Source organism: Pseudophryne corroboree, chromosome 6, assembly GCF_028390025.1.
Source record: "Pseudophryne corroboree isolate aPseCor3 chromosome 6, aPseCor3.hap2, whole genome shotgun sequence".
In the NCBI taxonomy this organism is placed as follows: domain Eukaryota; kingdom Metazoa; phylum Chordata; class Amphibia; order Anura; family Myobatrachidae; genus Pseudophryne; species Pseudophryne corroboree.
Genome location: NC_086449.1, coordinates 423,928,106 through 423,942,143, shown reverse-complemented (window position 1 = coordinate 423,942,143; position 14,038 = coordinate 423,928,106). Strand labels below are relative to the sequence as shown.

General features: G+C 46.6%; 1 protein-coding gene across 2 annotated transcripts in view; it reads right to left on the bottom strand.

The window, feature by feature from the left end:
• Nucleotides 1-14,038, bottom strand: part of FAM185A (family with sequence similarity 185 member A) — a 190,561-nt gene that overhangs the window by 37,910 nt on the left and 138,613 nt on the right. For both annotated transcript variants that reach the window (XM_063926995.1, XM_063926994.1), the window contains exon 4: nt 8,195-8,333. In XM_063926995.1, the coding sequence (XP_063783065.1) occupies nt 8,195-8,333 (139 nt within the window). The remainder of the gene's footprint in view (nt 1-8,194; nt 8,334-14,038) is intronic.

The following is a 14,038-nucleotide window of genomic DNA, read 5'->3' as shown; positions in this document are numbered from 1 at the left end:
ACCTGATGAATAATTTGAAGGATAAACATCCCTCCACTGGCTGTGTATTCCTGAGTACAGGCTGGTAAACTTTATAGACCTTCTCAGTGACCGCAAATACGCGCTATGGCACATATTTTACCCAAGAATTCATTGTGGGGACTCAAAAATAAAGCGCTGTTAGTCAGTTTCCGTCTCGGCAGCAGAGGGAGGAACTTGGAAGGGGAGGAGACCATGGAGAGTATGTTCTCCCGCCTCCCCTCACCGTCTGCTCCGCTCGCACCGCACATGACAGGAATCAACCTGCTGTGTGTGCGGTAGCTGGGGCTGTGACCTCCGCGGCCAGGCTGAGGAAATCCACGGTGCCCCTCCAGTGAGCTACAGGAGCCAGACCGCGGAGGAAGCAGGAAGATGTCAGCGGTAAGTGGCGGGACAAGAGGCGGCTGCGGGTGCTACAGCTGTACAGCATGAGGGTCATATGGGCTGGAGAGGAGTAGGGGGAAGCTCCTGCAGGACCAGACTAGACCCGCCCAGTTCATTCACTAACCTGCTGCTCTGTTGGAGCTCCCCAGGGCATAGGAGTGGGGTAGTACTGGAGGAATGTAAGAACAGCTCCGCTCCCCCTTTTCCCAGTGTGTATAACGCCCCCCCCTTCCCCTGTGCTCTACCTGGCGCAAAGTGTATAATGTGCTCTGCCTGGTGCAATGTGTATAATGTGCTCTGCCTGGCGCAATGTGTATAGGAGGTTCTACCTGGCGCAGTGTGTATAGGAGGTTCTACTCGGCGCAGTGTGTTTAGGAGGTTCTACCTGGCGCAGTGTGTATAGGAGGTTCTATCTGGTGCAATGTGTACAAGCGGCACTACTGTGTGGTGTAATGTGAATTGGCACTATTATGTGGCCATGCCCCTTCCCCACATTTTTACTGCGCGCACTGAACGTTCTTTTGCATATGGACGGGGGAACACCAATTCACTTTCTGACAAAGGGCACCAAAATGTCATATTACAGCTCTGGCGGGTGCAGTGTGTCCGGGTGGTCTTCAGTATACCGGCGCCGGAATCCCGACAGCCGGCATACCGACACTTATTCTCCCTCGTGGGGGTCCACGACCCCCCTGGAGGGAGAATAAAAAAGCGTGGCGCGAGTAGCGCGCCACCGTGCTAATTTGTGCTCGCCACACTGTCGGTAAGCCGGCGGTCGGGCTCCCGGCGTCGGTATGCTGGTCGCCGGGAGCCCAACCGCCGGCATACCATACTACACCCGTGTGTCCTGTATGCTACACAGCCCAGCAGCATTGTCACCCCCTCTTCCCCCTTGCAACACCTTTGTAGTGTCCAAATCAACTCTGTTTTTCTATTTGAATCATTAATAAGAACCTTCATTCCGATGGGACCCAGAAAAGGACAGGTAGGACCCCAATTTTTATAAGTGAGGGGTTCCTGGGACCCACTTTTTTTCCGTCTCAGCGCGATCACTGCCTTCTAGTATTATAAATGTTTATTTTATAATCAAGCCCACATCCTAAACCATATGATTACTAGAAACAAATGAAAAGACAAAAAGTACAATTTATTATATGTATGCCTGTGTGTGATGTCAAACAGTGCCAAACATCAATGTGGTTCTTATTGGCCGTCAAATTCTATGTTTCTATCCCACCAGAAAACATACATAACACAGGTCTGCGATGAAAAAATAAGATTTTAAACCTACCGGTAAATCTTTTTCTCCGAGTCCGTAGAGGATGCTGGGGACTCCGTAAGGACCATGGGGTATAGACTGGCTCCGCAGGAGACATGGGCACTATAAAGAACTTTAGATGGGTGTGCACTGGCTCCTCCTCCAGACCTCAGTTAGAGAAACTGTGCCCAGAGGAGATGGACAGTACGAGGAAAGAATTTTTGTTAATCTAAGGGCAAGATTCATACCAGCCCACACCATCCACACCGTATAACCTGGGATATACGCAACCAGTTAACAGTATGAACAAAACAGTATCAGCCAACAACTGATCTTAACTGTAACATAACCCTTATGTAAGCAACAACTATATACAAGTCATGCAGAAATATGTCCGCACTGGGACGGGCGCCCAGCATCCTCTACAGACTAGGAGAAAAAGATTTACCGTTAGGTTTAAAATCTTATTTTCTCTTATGTCCTAGAGGATGCTGGGGACTCCGTAAGGACCATGGGGATTATACCAAAGCTCCCAACCGGGCGGGAGAGTGCGTATGACTCTGCAGCACCGATTGAGCAAACATGAGGTCCTCATCAGCCAGGGTATCAAACTTGTAGAATTTTGCAAAAGTGTTTGAACCCGACCAAGTATCCGCTCGGCAAAGCTGTAAAGCCGAGACGCCACGGGCAGCCTCCCAAGAAGAGCCCACCTTCCTAGTGGAATGGGCCCTTACCGAATTTGGTAACGGCAATCCAGCCGTAGAATGAGCCTGCTGAATCGTGTTACAGATCCAGCTAGCAATAGTCTGCTTAGAAGCAGGAGCGCCAACCTTGTTGGCTGCATACAGGACAAACAGTGCCTCTGTTTTCCTAATCTGAGCCGTCCTGGCTACGTAAATTTTTAAGGCCCTGACTACATCAAGGGACTTGGAATCCTCCAAGTCTCCCGTAGCCACAGGCACCACAATAGGTTGGTTCATATGAAACGATGACACCACCTTAGGCAAAAATTGAGGACGAGTCCTCAACTCCGCTCTATCCACATGGAAAATGACATAGGGGCTCTTATGAGACAAAGCCACCAATTCGGACACCCGCCTAGCAGATGCCAAGGCCGATAACATGACCACCTTTTATCAGAGTAGGGACGACTTCCTCCGGAATACCTTTCCCAGCTAGGATTCGGTGTTCAACCGCCATGCCGTCAAACGTAACCGCGTTAAGTCTTGGAACACGCAGGGCCCCTGCTGCAACAGGTCCTCCCTGAGAGGAAGAGGCCATGGATCTTCTGTGAGCATCTCCTGAATATCTGAATACCAAGCCCTTCGAGGCCAATCTGGAACAATGAGTATTGTCTACACTCTTTTTCGTCTTATGATTCTCAATATTTTTGAGATGAGAGGAAGGAACACATAGACCGACTGAAACACCCATGGTGTCACCAGGGCGTCCACCGCTACTGCCTGAGGGTCCCTTGACCTGGCACAATACCTCCGAAGCTTCTTGTTGAGGCGTGACGCCATCATGTCTATTTGAGGAAGTCCGAAAAGACTTGTTATATCTGCAAATACTTCTTGATGAAGTCCCCACTCTCCTGGATGGAGATAGTGTCTGCTGAGGAAGTCTGCTTCCCAGTTGTCCACTCCCGGAATGAATACCGCTGACAGAGCGCTTACGTGATTTTCTGCCCAGCGCAGAATCCTGGTGGCTTCCGCCATTGCCACTCTGCTCCTTGTCCCGCCTTGGCAGTTTACATGAGCCACGGCTGTGACGTTGTCTGATTGAATCAGAACCGGTAGGTCGCGAAGATGATTCTCCGCTTGTCGTAGGCCATTGTATATGGCCCTTAATTCCAGTATGTTGATGTGTAGACAAGCCTCCTGGCTTGACCATAGTCCCTGAAAATTCCTCCCTTGTGTGACTGCTCCCCATCCTCGGAGGCTCGCGTCCATGGTCACCAGAACCCAGTCTTGAATGCTGAACCTGCGACCCTCTAGAAGGTGAGCACTCTGCAGCCACCACAGGAGAGACACCCTGGCCCTGGGGGACAGGGTTATTTTCTGATGTATTTGAAGATGGGACCCGGACCACTTGCCCAGAAGGACCACTGAAAAGTCCTCGCATGAAACCTGCCGAAGGGGATGGCCTCGTAGGTCGCCACCATTTTCCCCAGTACTCGAGTGCATTGATGGACGGACACTCTTTTTGGTTTTAGCAGGTCTCTGACCATGTTCTGGAGTTCCTGGGCTTTTTTCATTGGGAGAAAAACCGTCTTCTGTTCCGTGTCCAGAATCATGCCTAAGAAAGATAGTCGAGTCGTTGGAACCAACTGTGACTTTGGTAGATTTAGAATCCAGCCATGCTGCTGCAGCACTCTCAGGGAGAGTGACACGCTTTTCTGCAACTGTTCCTTTGATCTCGCTTTTATCAGGAGATCGTCCAAGTACGGGATAATTGTAACTCCTTGCCTGCGCAGGAGCACCATCATTTCCGCCATTACCTTGGTGAAAACACTCGGGGCCGTGGAAAGCCCAAACGGCAACGTCTGGAACTGGTAATGACAGTCCTGTACAGCGAATCTCAGGTATGCCTGATGAGGAGGAAATATCGGGACGTGAAGGTAGGCATCCTTTATGTCTAGTGACACCATAAAATCCCCCCCTTCCAGGCTGGAGATAACTGCCCTGAGCGATTCCATCTTGAACTTGAACCTTTTTAAGTACAGGTTTAGGGATTTTAAATTTAGAATGGGTCTGACCGAGCCATCCGGCTTCGGGACCACAAACAGGGCTGAATAGTACCCTTTTCCCTGTTGTATTAGGGGAACCTCGATAATCACTTGCTGTTGACACAGCTTTTGAATTGCAGCTAAAACTATCTCCCTCTCTGGGGGAGAAGCTGGTAAAGCAGATTTGAAAAATCGGCGAGGAGGCAAGTCTTCGAATTCCAGCTTGGGATACAATTTCCATTGCCCAAGGATCCACGTCCGACTGGACCCCAGACGTGGCTTAAGAGTCGAAGACGTGCCCCCACCGGCGCGGACTCCCTCAGTGGAGCCCCAGCGTCATGCGGTGGATTTAGTAGAAGCCGGGGAGGACTTCTGCTCTTGGGAACTAGCCGTAGCAGGCATTCTTTTCCCTCTACCCTTACCTCTGGAAAGGAAGGAAGAGCCTCGACCTCTTCTGGACTTATGCGACCGAAAGGACTGCATCTGATACTGTGGTGTTTTCTTTTGCTGTGGGGGAACATAAGGCAAAAAAGTAGATTTACCCGCGGTAGCTGTGGAAACCAGGTCCGTGACCTTCCCCAAATAAAACCTCACCCTTGTAAGGCAAAACTTCCATATGCCTCTTTGAGTCGGCATCACCCGTCCATTGGCGGGTCCACAGTGCTCGCCTAGCAGAAATCGCCATGGCGTTGGCCCTCGAACCTAGTAGCCCAACGTCTCTCTGAGCGTCTCTCATATATAAGACTGCGTCTTTGATGTGACCTAAGGTCAATAAAATGGTATCCCTATCAAGGGTATCAATATCAGCTGACAAGGTATCCGTCCAAGCTGCTACCGCACTACAAACCCAAGCCGATGCTATTGCCGCTCTGAGCAAAGCACCCGTATGTGTATAAATGAATTTTAAAGTCGTTTCCTGTCTGCGACCAGCAGGATCCTTGAGGGCTGCTGTGTCTGGAGACGGTAGCGCCACCTTCTTGGATAAGCGTGTTAAGGCTTTGTCCACCCTGGGCGAGGATTCCCACCGTACCCTGTCCTGTGCAGGGAAAGGGAATGCCATAAGAATTCTCTTGGGAATCTGCAGTTTCTTGTCTGGAGTTTCCCAAGCCTTTTCAAATAACGCGTTCAGCTCATAAAATGGGGGAAACGTTACCTCAGGTTTCTTTTCCTTAAACATATGTACCCTCGTGTCAGGGACAGAGGGGTCATCTGTGATATGCAAAACATCTTTTATTGCAATAATCATATAATGAATACTTTTGGCCACCCTTGGGTGTAACCTTGCATCATCGTAGTCGACACTGGAGTCAAAATCCGTGTCGGTATCCGTGTCTGCTATTTGGGATAGGGGACGTTTTTAAGACCCTGAAGGGCCCTGTGACACCGTCAAAGCCATTGATTGACTCCCTGTATTATCCCTGGACTCTGCTTTGTCCACTCTCTTATGTAATAAAGTCACATTTGCATTTAAAACATTCCACATGTCCAACCAATCAGGAGTCGGCGTTTCCGACGGAGACACCACAATCATCTGCTCCACCTCCTCCTTAGATGAGCCTTCCGCTTCAGACATGCCGACACATGCGTACCGACACCCCCACACACACAGGGATATATTTAAATGGAGACAGTTCCCCAATAAGGCCCCTTGGAGAGACAGAGAGAGAGTATACCAGCACACACCCAGCACCAACTGACACTGGAAATCAAATTCCCAGATAAACAGCGCTTTTATATCAATATACACTCACTGCGCCAATTTTAAGTGCCCCCCCCCTCTTTTTGCCCTCTGTCACAGTGTTCAGCAGGGGAGAGTCCGGGGAGCCAGCTTCTCTGCGGTGTGCTGTGAAGAAAATGGTGCTGGTTAGTGCTGTGGGATCAAGCTCCGCCCCCTCAGCGGCGGGCTTCGGTCCCGCTCAAATTTTCAATACTGGCGAGGGATTGTATAATCTACTGCCTCTGCAGCCTATATAACTATATTAGCCAGTCCTAGAGGTTTATTATTGCTGCCCAGGGTGCCCCCCCTGCGCCCTGCACCCATCAGTGCCTGCAGTGTGTGTTGTGTGTGGGAGCAATGGCGCGCAGCGTTACCGCTGCGCGTTACCTCAGAGAAGATCCGAAGTCTTCTGCCGCCTTTGAAGTCTTCTTTCTTTTTATACTCACCCGGCTTCTATCTTCCGGCTCTGTGAGGAGGACGGCGGCGCGGCTCCGGGACGAACGGCGAGGGTGACCTGCGTTCCGACCCTCTGGAGCTAATGGTGTCCAGTAGCCTAAGAAGCAGAGCCTATCATTTAAGTAGATCTGCTTCTCTCTCCTCAGTCCCACGATGCAGGGAGCCTGTTGCCAGCAGTGCTCACTGAAAATAAAAAAACCTAACAAAATTCTTTTTCAGAGAAACTCAAGAGAGCTCCCCTGTAATGCACCCAGTCTCCTCTGGGCACAGGATCTAACTGAGATCTGGAGGAGGGGCATAGAGGGAGGAGCCAGTGCACACCCATCTAAAGTTCTTTATAGTGCCCATGTCTCCTGCGGAGCCCGTCTATACCCCATGGTCCTTACGGAGTCCCCAGCATCCTCTAGGACGTAAGAGAAAGCTTTAACAAATTTATGTGTTACTTAAAGATGTTTGGCTTATGAACATGAAAATTACTTCCGATTTTACATATCACATCATGTTTTCCTGCAAAACGTGTATTTATGAATAAGTAATTTTTTTCATATTCATTAAAGTAATAAATGTATTCTGCCTACATTTATTATAAACCATTGTCTTAAATGAATTCAGTTGGTAAAATTTCCCCCCGCCCATTGCCAGATTAAGGTCCACATGGGCCTGGAGCTGAAATTTACAAAGGGCCTAAACCCCATACTGTCTAAAGGAACATTGCACACACACAACAACTACAAGGTGAGCTACCAAGGTCATTGGGACATCAGCATGATGGCAGACTACTGCTGGATGATGCACAGAGAGGACACAAAAAAAACTTATAAGCAAAAAGCAACAAAACGAAGTTTGAAGACAAAAAAAACCAAGATACAGGTTGAGTATCCCTTATCCAAAATGCTTGGGACCAGACGTATTTTGGATATCGGATTTTTCCGTATTTCGGAATAATTGCATACCATAATGAGATATCATGGTGATGGGACCTAAATCTAAGCACAGAATACATTTATGTTTCATATACACCTTATACACACAGCCTGAAGGTCATTTTAGCCAATATTTTTTATAACTTTGTGCATTAAACAAAGTGTGTGTACATTCACACAATTCATTTATGTTTCATATACACCTTATACACACAGCCTGAAGGTCATTTAATACAATATTTTTAATAACTTTGTGAATTAAACAAAGTTTGTGTACATTGAGTCATCAAAAAACAAAGGTTTCACTATCTCACTCTCATTCAAAAAAGTCAGTATTTCGGAATATTCCGGAATATTTGGATATGGGATACTCAACCTGTATTAAAGATTTGTTTCTAAAATGATGGTTTTGTTTCTATTACTGTTTGATTTTATTGTTATTTTATTACGTTATTAAGACAAACACACAGTGATATCGTCTACACTTCTTCGAATTTCACAATAAATGTCAATAACAATCAAACTTCTTGTTTTTTCTTAAAAATGTATGTAACCCCCTAATAGGTAAATATGATTTGGTACTTTTTTTTATATACCATTTCTTGATGTACACAGGAGTATAATTAAGAATATAAAAGTATTATTAAAAAAAGCTTTCAATACCTTAAATTTCGCAGACCTGTGAAATTAGTCTAAGTGCCAACACTTACCATGGGCACTTCCTACTATTATATCTCCAGCAGTAGAAGACATGGATGACGATGCAGCATAAAGATACTTGGCTTTCAGCTGACCATTTTCTGTGCAGATATTAACAGATGTACCTAGCAATTTCTCAATATCTACTGTCTGCAAAACAAATATATGAGGGAAAAAACAATGTTACTTTTATTAATGTGAAAAAAAATAAAAAAATTACACCTCAAAATATGTGACTTACAAAAGTATTCAAGCCCCTCTTAAAAAAAGTAAAATAGATGTGCAAGTATTGAAGAAAAAAAAAATTCAAACATAAGTCATCTTGTGAATCTGAAGAAAAACTGAGAAAATGAGGACTGAAGAGCAGATGACCACGTATCTTTTAGATGCCTTTGACTTATTTTGTTATCCTCGTCAACAATGTACTTCTTTAGATTATGTATTGTGGTACTTCCCATAATAAAACCATTTATAAAAATCTAAAACAGAGTGGGGGCAGTGTAATACTTTGCAATTCTGAAAAATGTTGACATCATTATAATGATTTAACCTTGAGATTAACAATCATAAATTAAATAATTTATTTTTTATAGACTGGCATATAGTCAACTTGTTGCCTGGACACGGATATAATGGTTTCTAGTAATGTACGCTGAGACACAGGGATATATTCAATACCTGTCGGGTCCTTCCGCAGGCTAGTATTCAATGAGCAGCCAAATCAGACTGTCAGATTTGGCCGCTCCCGACATACTGGGGATGCTGGGGAGGCAGACGCCACTTAAACCCTGTCCACACTCCACTACTCATCTAGTCCCCGGCTCCTGTTCATGCTCAGTCCATCCCCGCTCCTCTCCCGGTCTCGGCCACCTATCCACGCTCAGTCCGTGCCCGCTCCTCTCCTCTCCCGGTCCCCGGCACCCGTCCACGCTCAGTCCATCCACGCTCCACTCCTCACATGGTTCCGTCGCCCTCATGACCTGTCCCTGCTCCCCCGTCTCATCTCCCCGGTTTCGACAATGTAAATCCAACTTTAAAAAAAGTCGGATTGACATTGTCGGAACCGGGGCCAAAACCGTCCAGATTTGGCCGCGGAACACGTGGATCCGCGGCTAATCCGGCAATCCAAGTGATTCCAGAGTTGTTGGAAAAAAACAGCCAGCACTGAATAGGTCGGAACCCCTTCCAACCTAAACCTGTCAGAAACTGCTGTCTTTCCGACAAGACGGCAGCTTCCGACACTTATTGAATACATCCCACAGTGCACATCCACACACTGCATCTGCCTTTACTGCAACTTTCTCACCTTCCAGACTATGCACTGCCTCTTAAAGACAGGGGAGTGATCTCTGTTATTCTGTCACAGTAACTTAAGCACAGTTCAACTCTGATTTTGACCATCAGACCCCTTACAGCAAGATAGTGCGGAATAGTGCAGGCTTAATATATGACCTGCTCATACAGGCGTGGCAGGTTCAGCTAAAGTCTATGGCTGGCCACAGGTGTTTGTACAACTATGAGGAACTAGAACACTGGGGATACCAGTGCATTAGTTGAGTGACACTTGTGGTAGAAATTGATAGCTGGAAGCTGGGATTGAACCAGCAGTTCAGGATAGCTGGAAGCTGGGATTGAACCAGCAGTACAGGACCGCTGGATAACTGGAATTGAAACAGCAGTACTGGACCGCTGGAAGCTGGGAATGAACCAGCAGTACAGGATAGCTGGATAGGATACTCAGTGATGCAGGCTTGCAGATATACTGGAGATTGTATTGACCAGGGGTGCGGGTATGCAGGTATACTGGAGATTTGATAACCAGCGTGCAGGCTTGCAGATATCCTGGAGATGAGATATCCAGTAATGCAGGTTTGCAGATATCCTGGAGATGAGATTTCCAGCGGTGCAGGTTTGCAAATATCATGGAGATGAGATATCCAGCGCTGCAGGTTTGCAGGTATCTCTTTAAGCAGGAGATTGCAGGAGCTCTCTACGGGCTTGAGGACAACAAAGCACTGACAGTTTCCCAGTGCTTGGAGCTGGAATATATACCCCTTGCTCTCTGGTGATAGGCTGAAGGGATCACGTCAGGGAAACCCTACCTGGTTGGAGAATTCACTGCAGAGTCAGCTGATCAGGAAGTAACATTCAGTACTCCAGGCTCGGCTTCAGAGTGGATTGAGGCCTAGCAGGCCAGGAAGGAGCCGAAGCCTAACTATCCTGAAATGGATGCTGTGCCGAAGGACCAGCGAATGGCAGACAGCGCTTTGGACTGCGTCGCAGGTAGGTCAAAGTGCGGCTGGGAAACGCTGTAAACCTCCGCTTTGTGACAAACACAAAAGAAGCTATGGGAAGTGCCCATGAAATTTATCCTGAAGAAAACCCTACCCTCTGAGAAGGCTTTTGTCAATCAAAGAACGTATATAAATCATCTGATGGCTGCATCAGGATGCCAGGAAACATGGAGAGGACACCACACACAACACAGCTGACTAGCTTATTGAGAAATTCAGGAAGACTGGAAGTGTTACAAACCAATGAATGTTAAAATATGTACATTTCCCTATGTATGGAGTTCTTTTGGACCATCCTGTATATACATACTGTACAAAATAATTATGTGCACAGGAAAAGAAAAAAGAAAAAAAAAAACCCTGCAAGTTACAGCTGAAAAAAGCTGTAAAGCTGTAAATTGTGCTTACATACAATCGTCCCCAGCATCCTCCACCCCAAATTACTTCGCCTATGGGGTCCCAGAAGCTACCTGTTCCTGGATAGTAGACTTCATGACAGATAGGACACAGGTGGTGAAAGCTGGGGAATTCACCTCCCAAGCGCGGTCCATTAGTACAGGGGCCCATCAGGGTTGTGTCCTCTCACCCCTGCTCTTCTCCCTGTACACAAGTGACTGCACCTCAGAGGCGCAATCAGTAAAGATCATCAAATTCGCCGATGACACTACAGTCATCGGCCTCATCAAGGACGGGGACGAATCGGCCTATAGACGGGAAGTAGACCAGTTGGCCCAGTGGTGCATCCACAACAACCTTCAGCTCAACCCCCTCAAAACTGTCGAGACGATAGTGGACTTCAGGAAGAAGTCATCTAGTGCACCTCCGCTAACGATTGCCGACAGTGTGGTATCGCTAGTGGACTGCTTCAAGTTTCTAGGGACCACAATCTCCCGGGACCTTAAATGGGGGTCCAACGCTGAAGCCACTGTTATGAAAGCGCACCAGAGGTTGTTCTTCCTCAGGCAACTAAGGAAGTTCAACATCCCACAGAAGCTTCCGCTCCTCTTCTATTCCGCAATTGTGGAGTCGGTACTGTGCTCCTCGATAGTGGTATGGTACAGCTCCGCTAGCGCGAGGGACAGATGCAGGCTCCAAAAGGTGGTCCGAACCGCAGAGAAGATCATCGGGGCAGACCTTCCCTCAGTTCAGGACCTGTACCTGTCCAGAGCTAAAAAGCGGGCAACGAACATAGTAAAAGACCAGCATGTTTAACTTGCTTCCTTCAGGCAGGCGTTACAGGGCCATCCCCGCCAGGTCCACCAGAAGCCTCAAAAGTTTCTTTCCCCAAGCGGTCCGCCTGCTGAACTCCTGAACATTGACTGACTAGATGTACATGTAACTAACTTGTGTCCCTACGGTATACCTATCTGTGTGACTTTACCTCCCGCCACCACCCCCCACCTGCTTATCTGTTACCTACTTGGCTGTTGTATAGCAAACCGAAGACAAATTCCTAGTATACACAAGTATACCTGGCCAATAAAGCCGATTCTGATTCTGTTCAACGCTGATTAAGGCCCTATGTGGTTTTTTCCTGTATATATAAACTCCCCAGTACCATGTCCATTGATGTAAAGTACATCCTGAGACTGCAAAAAGATCATTTTACTCAAAGGTCTTGTACAACTACCGGGTTCAGTATGAATGACCGGCGTCCAGGATGCTGGCCATCAGTATATAAACAGTGGCATCCCAGCCACCAGTATGCTGGCAGCGGGGCAAGTGCTAGAATGCCCCTCGTGGACTCTCTGCACTCGCCACAGGTTATATTCTCTCTCTATGGGTGTAGTGGACACCCCATAGAGGGAGAATCAGCTACCTCGCCGGCGTTTCACCGCTAGTCGGGACCCTGGCATCGGCATTGTGACCGCCAGGATCCAGACTAGCGGTATTTTACCACTTCCCCACCTACCTGCTTTGAATCTCAATCCCTGCCTTTAAAGACATTTCAAACAGAAGAGGATGTTTCATTTTAAATCTTTGCACACATTCGTGAATAAACTATGGGGTTAATCCTATTAGGTGCAAATTGCTGTTGCAATGGTGTAAAAACAGCGACTACTGCACCATAAGCCCCCCTTCCCCCCTTGTGGGCAGTAATTGAACAGCTTGGGACACTTAACACAGGACTAAAGCATGCAGGGAATTACTACTACCCTAAAGAACATGTAGAACATGTAAAGAACATGTAAAGAACATTTTTAAAGAAACAAAAAAAAAAAAAATTCAGCAAATTCCCAGGGATTTTTCAGAGTATCTTGCTGCTTACATGTTGCCCTTTTGACCAGTTCACATCTCCATTTTCCATGAACATATTCTTCCAAACTGTAATATAGCTGATTTCCCAAACCATGCTTTATACCAGATTTTGTGCTAGTGGGAACATTTCTTTGCAAACTAATGGCTATTTTTAGTCTTATGCTTAAACTATTAATAACAGAATATAATTGCAGAGGTATTTGGCAGAGCTATGAGCCTTAATTGTCCATTAAATATCCCTTAACCTCATTTTCCATTACTTTTACATACTAAGCACATATAAACTTTCACCAGGCTGCATCATTTTGGAAATCTACAGTAAAGATAAAAGCAAAACGCAAGTTCAATGTCTTGTGTCATGTTTAATAGCATCATTTAGCCAATAAATACCAGTCCATTTTCAGGTGGTTTTCTCTAAACAGCTCACTAATTGGTTAAATGATGTGTGACATGTATGTAGAGGTGTTGTATTGATGGGAGAGGGGTTTTAGAACTTGAAAATTAGAGCTAAAAAGTGCTTTTCCATCTATTTACAAAACTGTATTAAAACAAACAATGAAGAATCACTTTACATTCATTTTTATGTACCCCAAAATGCTGGAAAGACTAAACCTGCTGGCTGTCATTGCCATTAATAAAAAGTGCAAAAATTAGCCATTTTGGAACCATATAAAAATAGGATTTTAATACCTACTAGTAAATCCTTTTCTCTTTGTCCGTAGAGGATGCTGGGGACTCCGTAAGGACCATGGGGTATAGACGGGATCCGCAGGAGACATGGGCACACTATAAGACTTTGAATGGGTGTAAACTGGCTCCTCCCTCTATGCCCCTCCTCCAGACCTCAGTTAGAAAACTGTGCCCAGGGAGACGGACATTTTGAGGAAAGAATTTATTGTTTAAACACGGTGAGTGTCATACCAGCTCACACCACGAACATACCGCAGAACGTGGCATTCAATAGAATACCAGCCAACGGCATGAAAAATACACAGCCACATGCTGAGAGAATGTGTAACACAACCAATAAGACACCGCCTGCCATGGCATGCACAATGTCAGCAACAGCCTGACAGAAAAGAAACACCACAAGAGTGTAACCATAACCAATAACTGCAGACACAGTATACACTGGGACGGGCGCCCTGCATCCTCCACAGACTAAGAGAAAAGGATTTACCGGTAGGTATTAAAATCCTATTTTCTCACACGTCCTAGAGGATGCTGGGGACTCCGTAAGGACCACGGGGTTTATACCAAAGCTCCAGACCGGGCGGGAGAGTGCGGACGACTCTGCAGCAC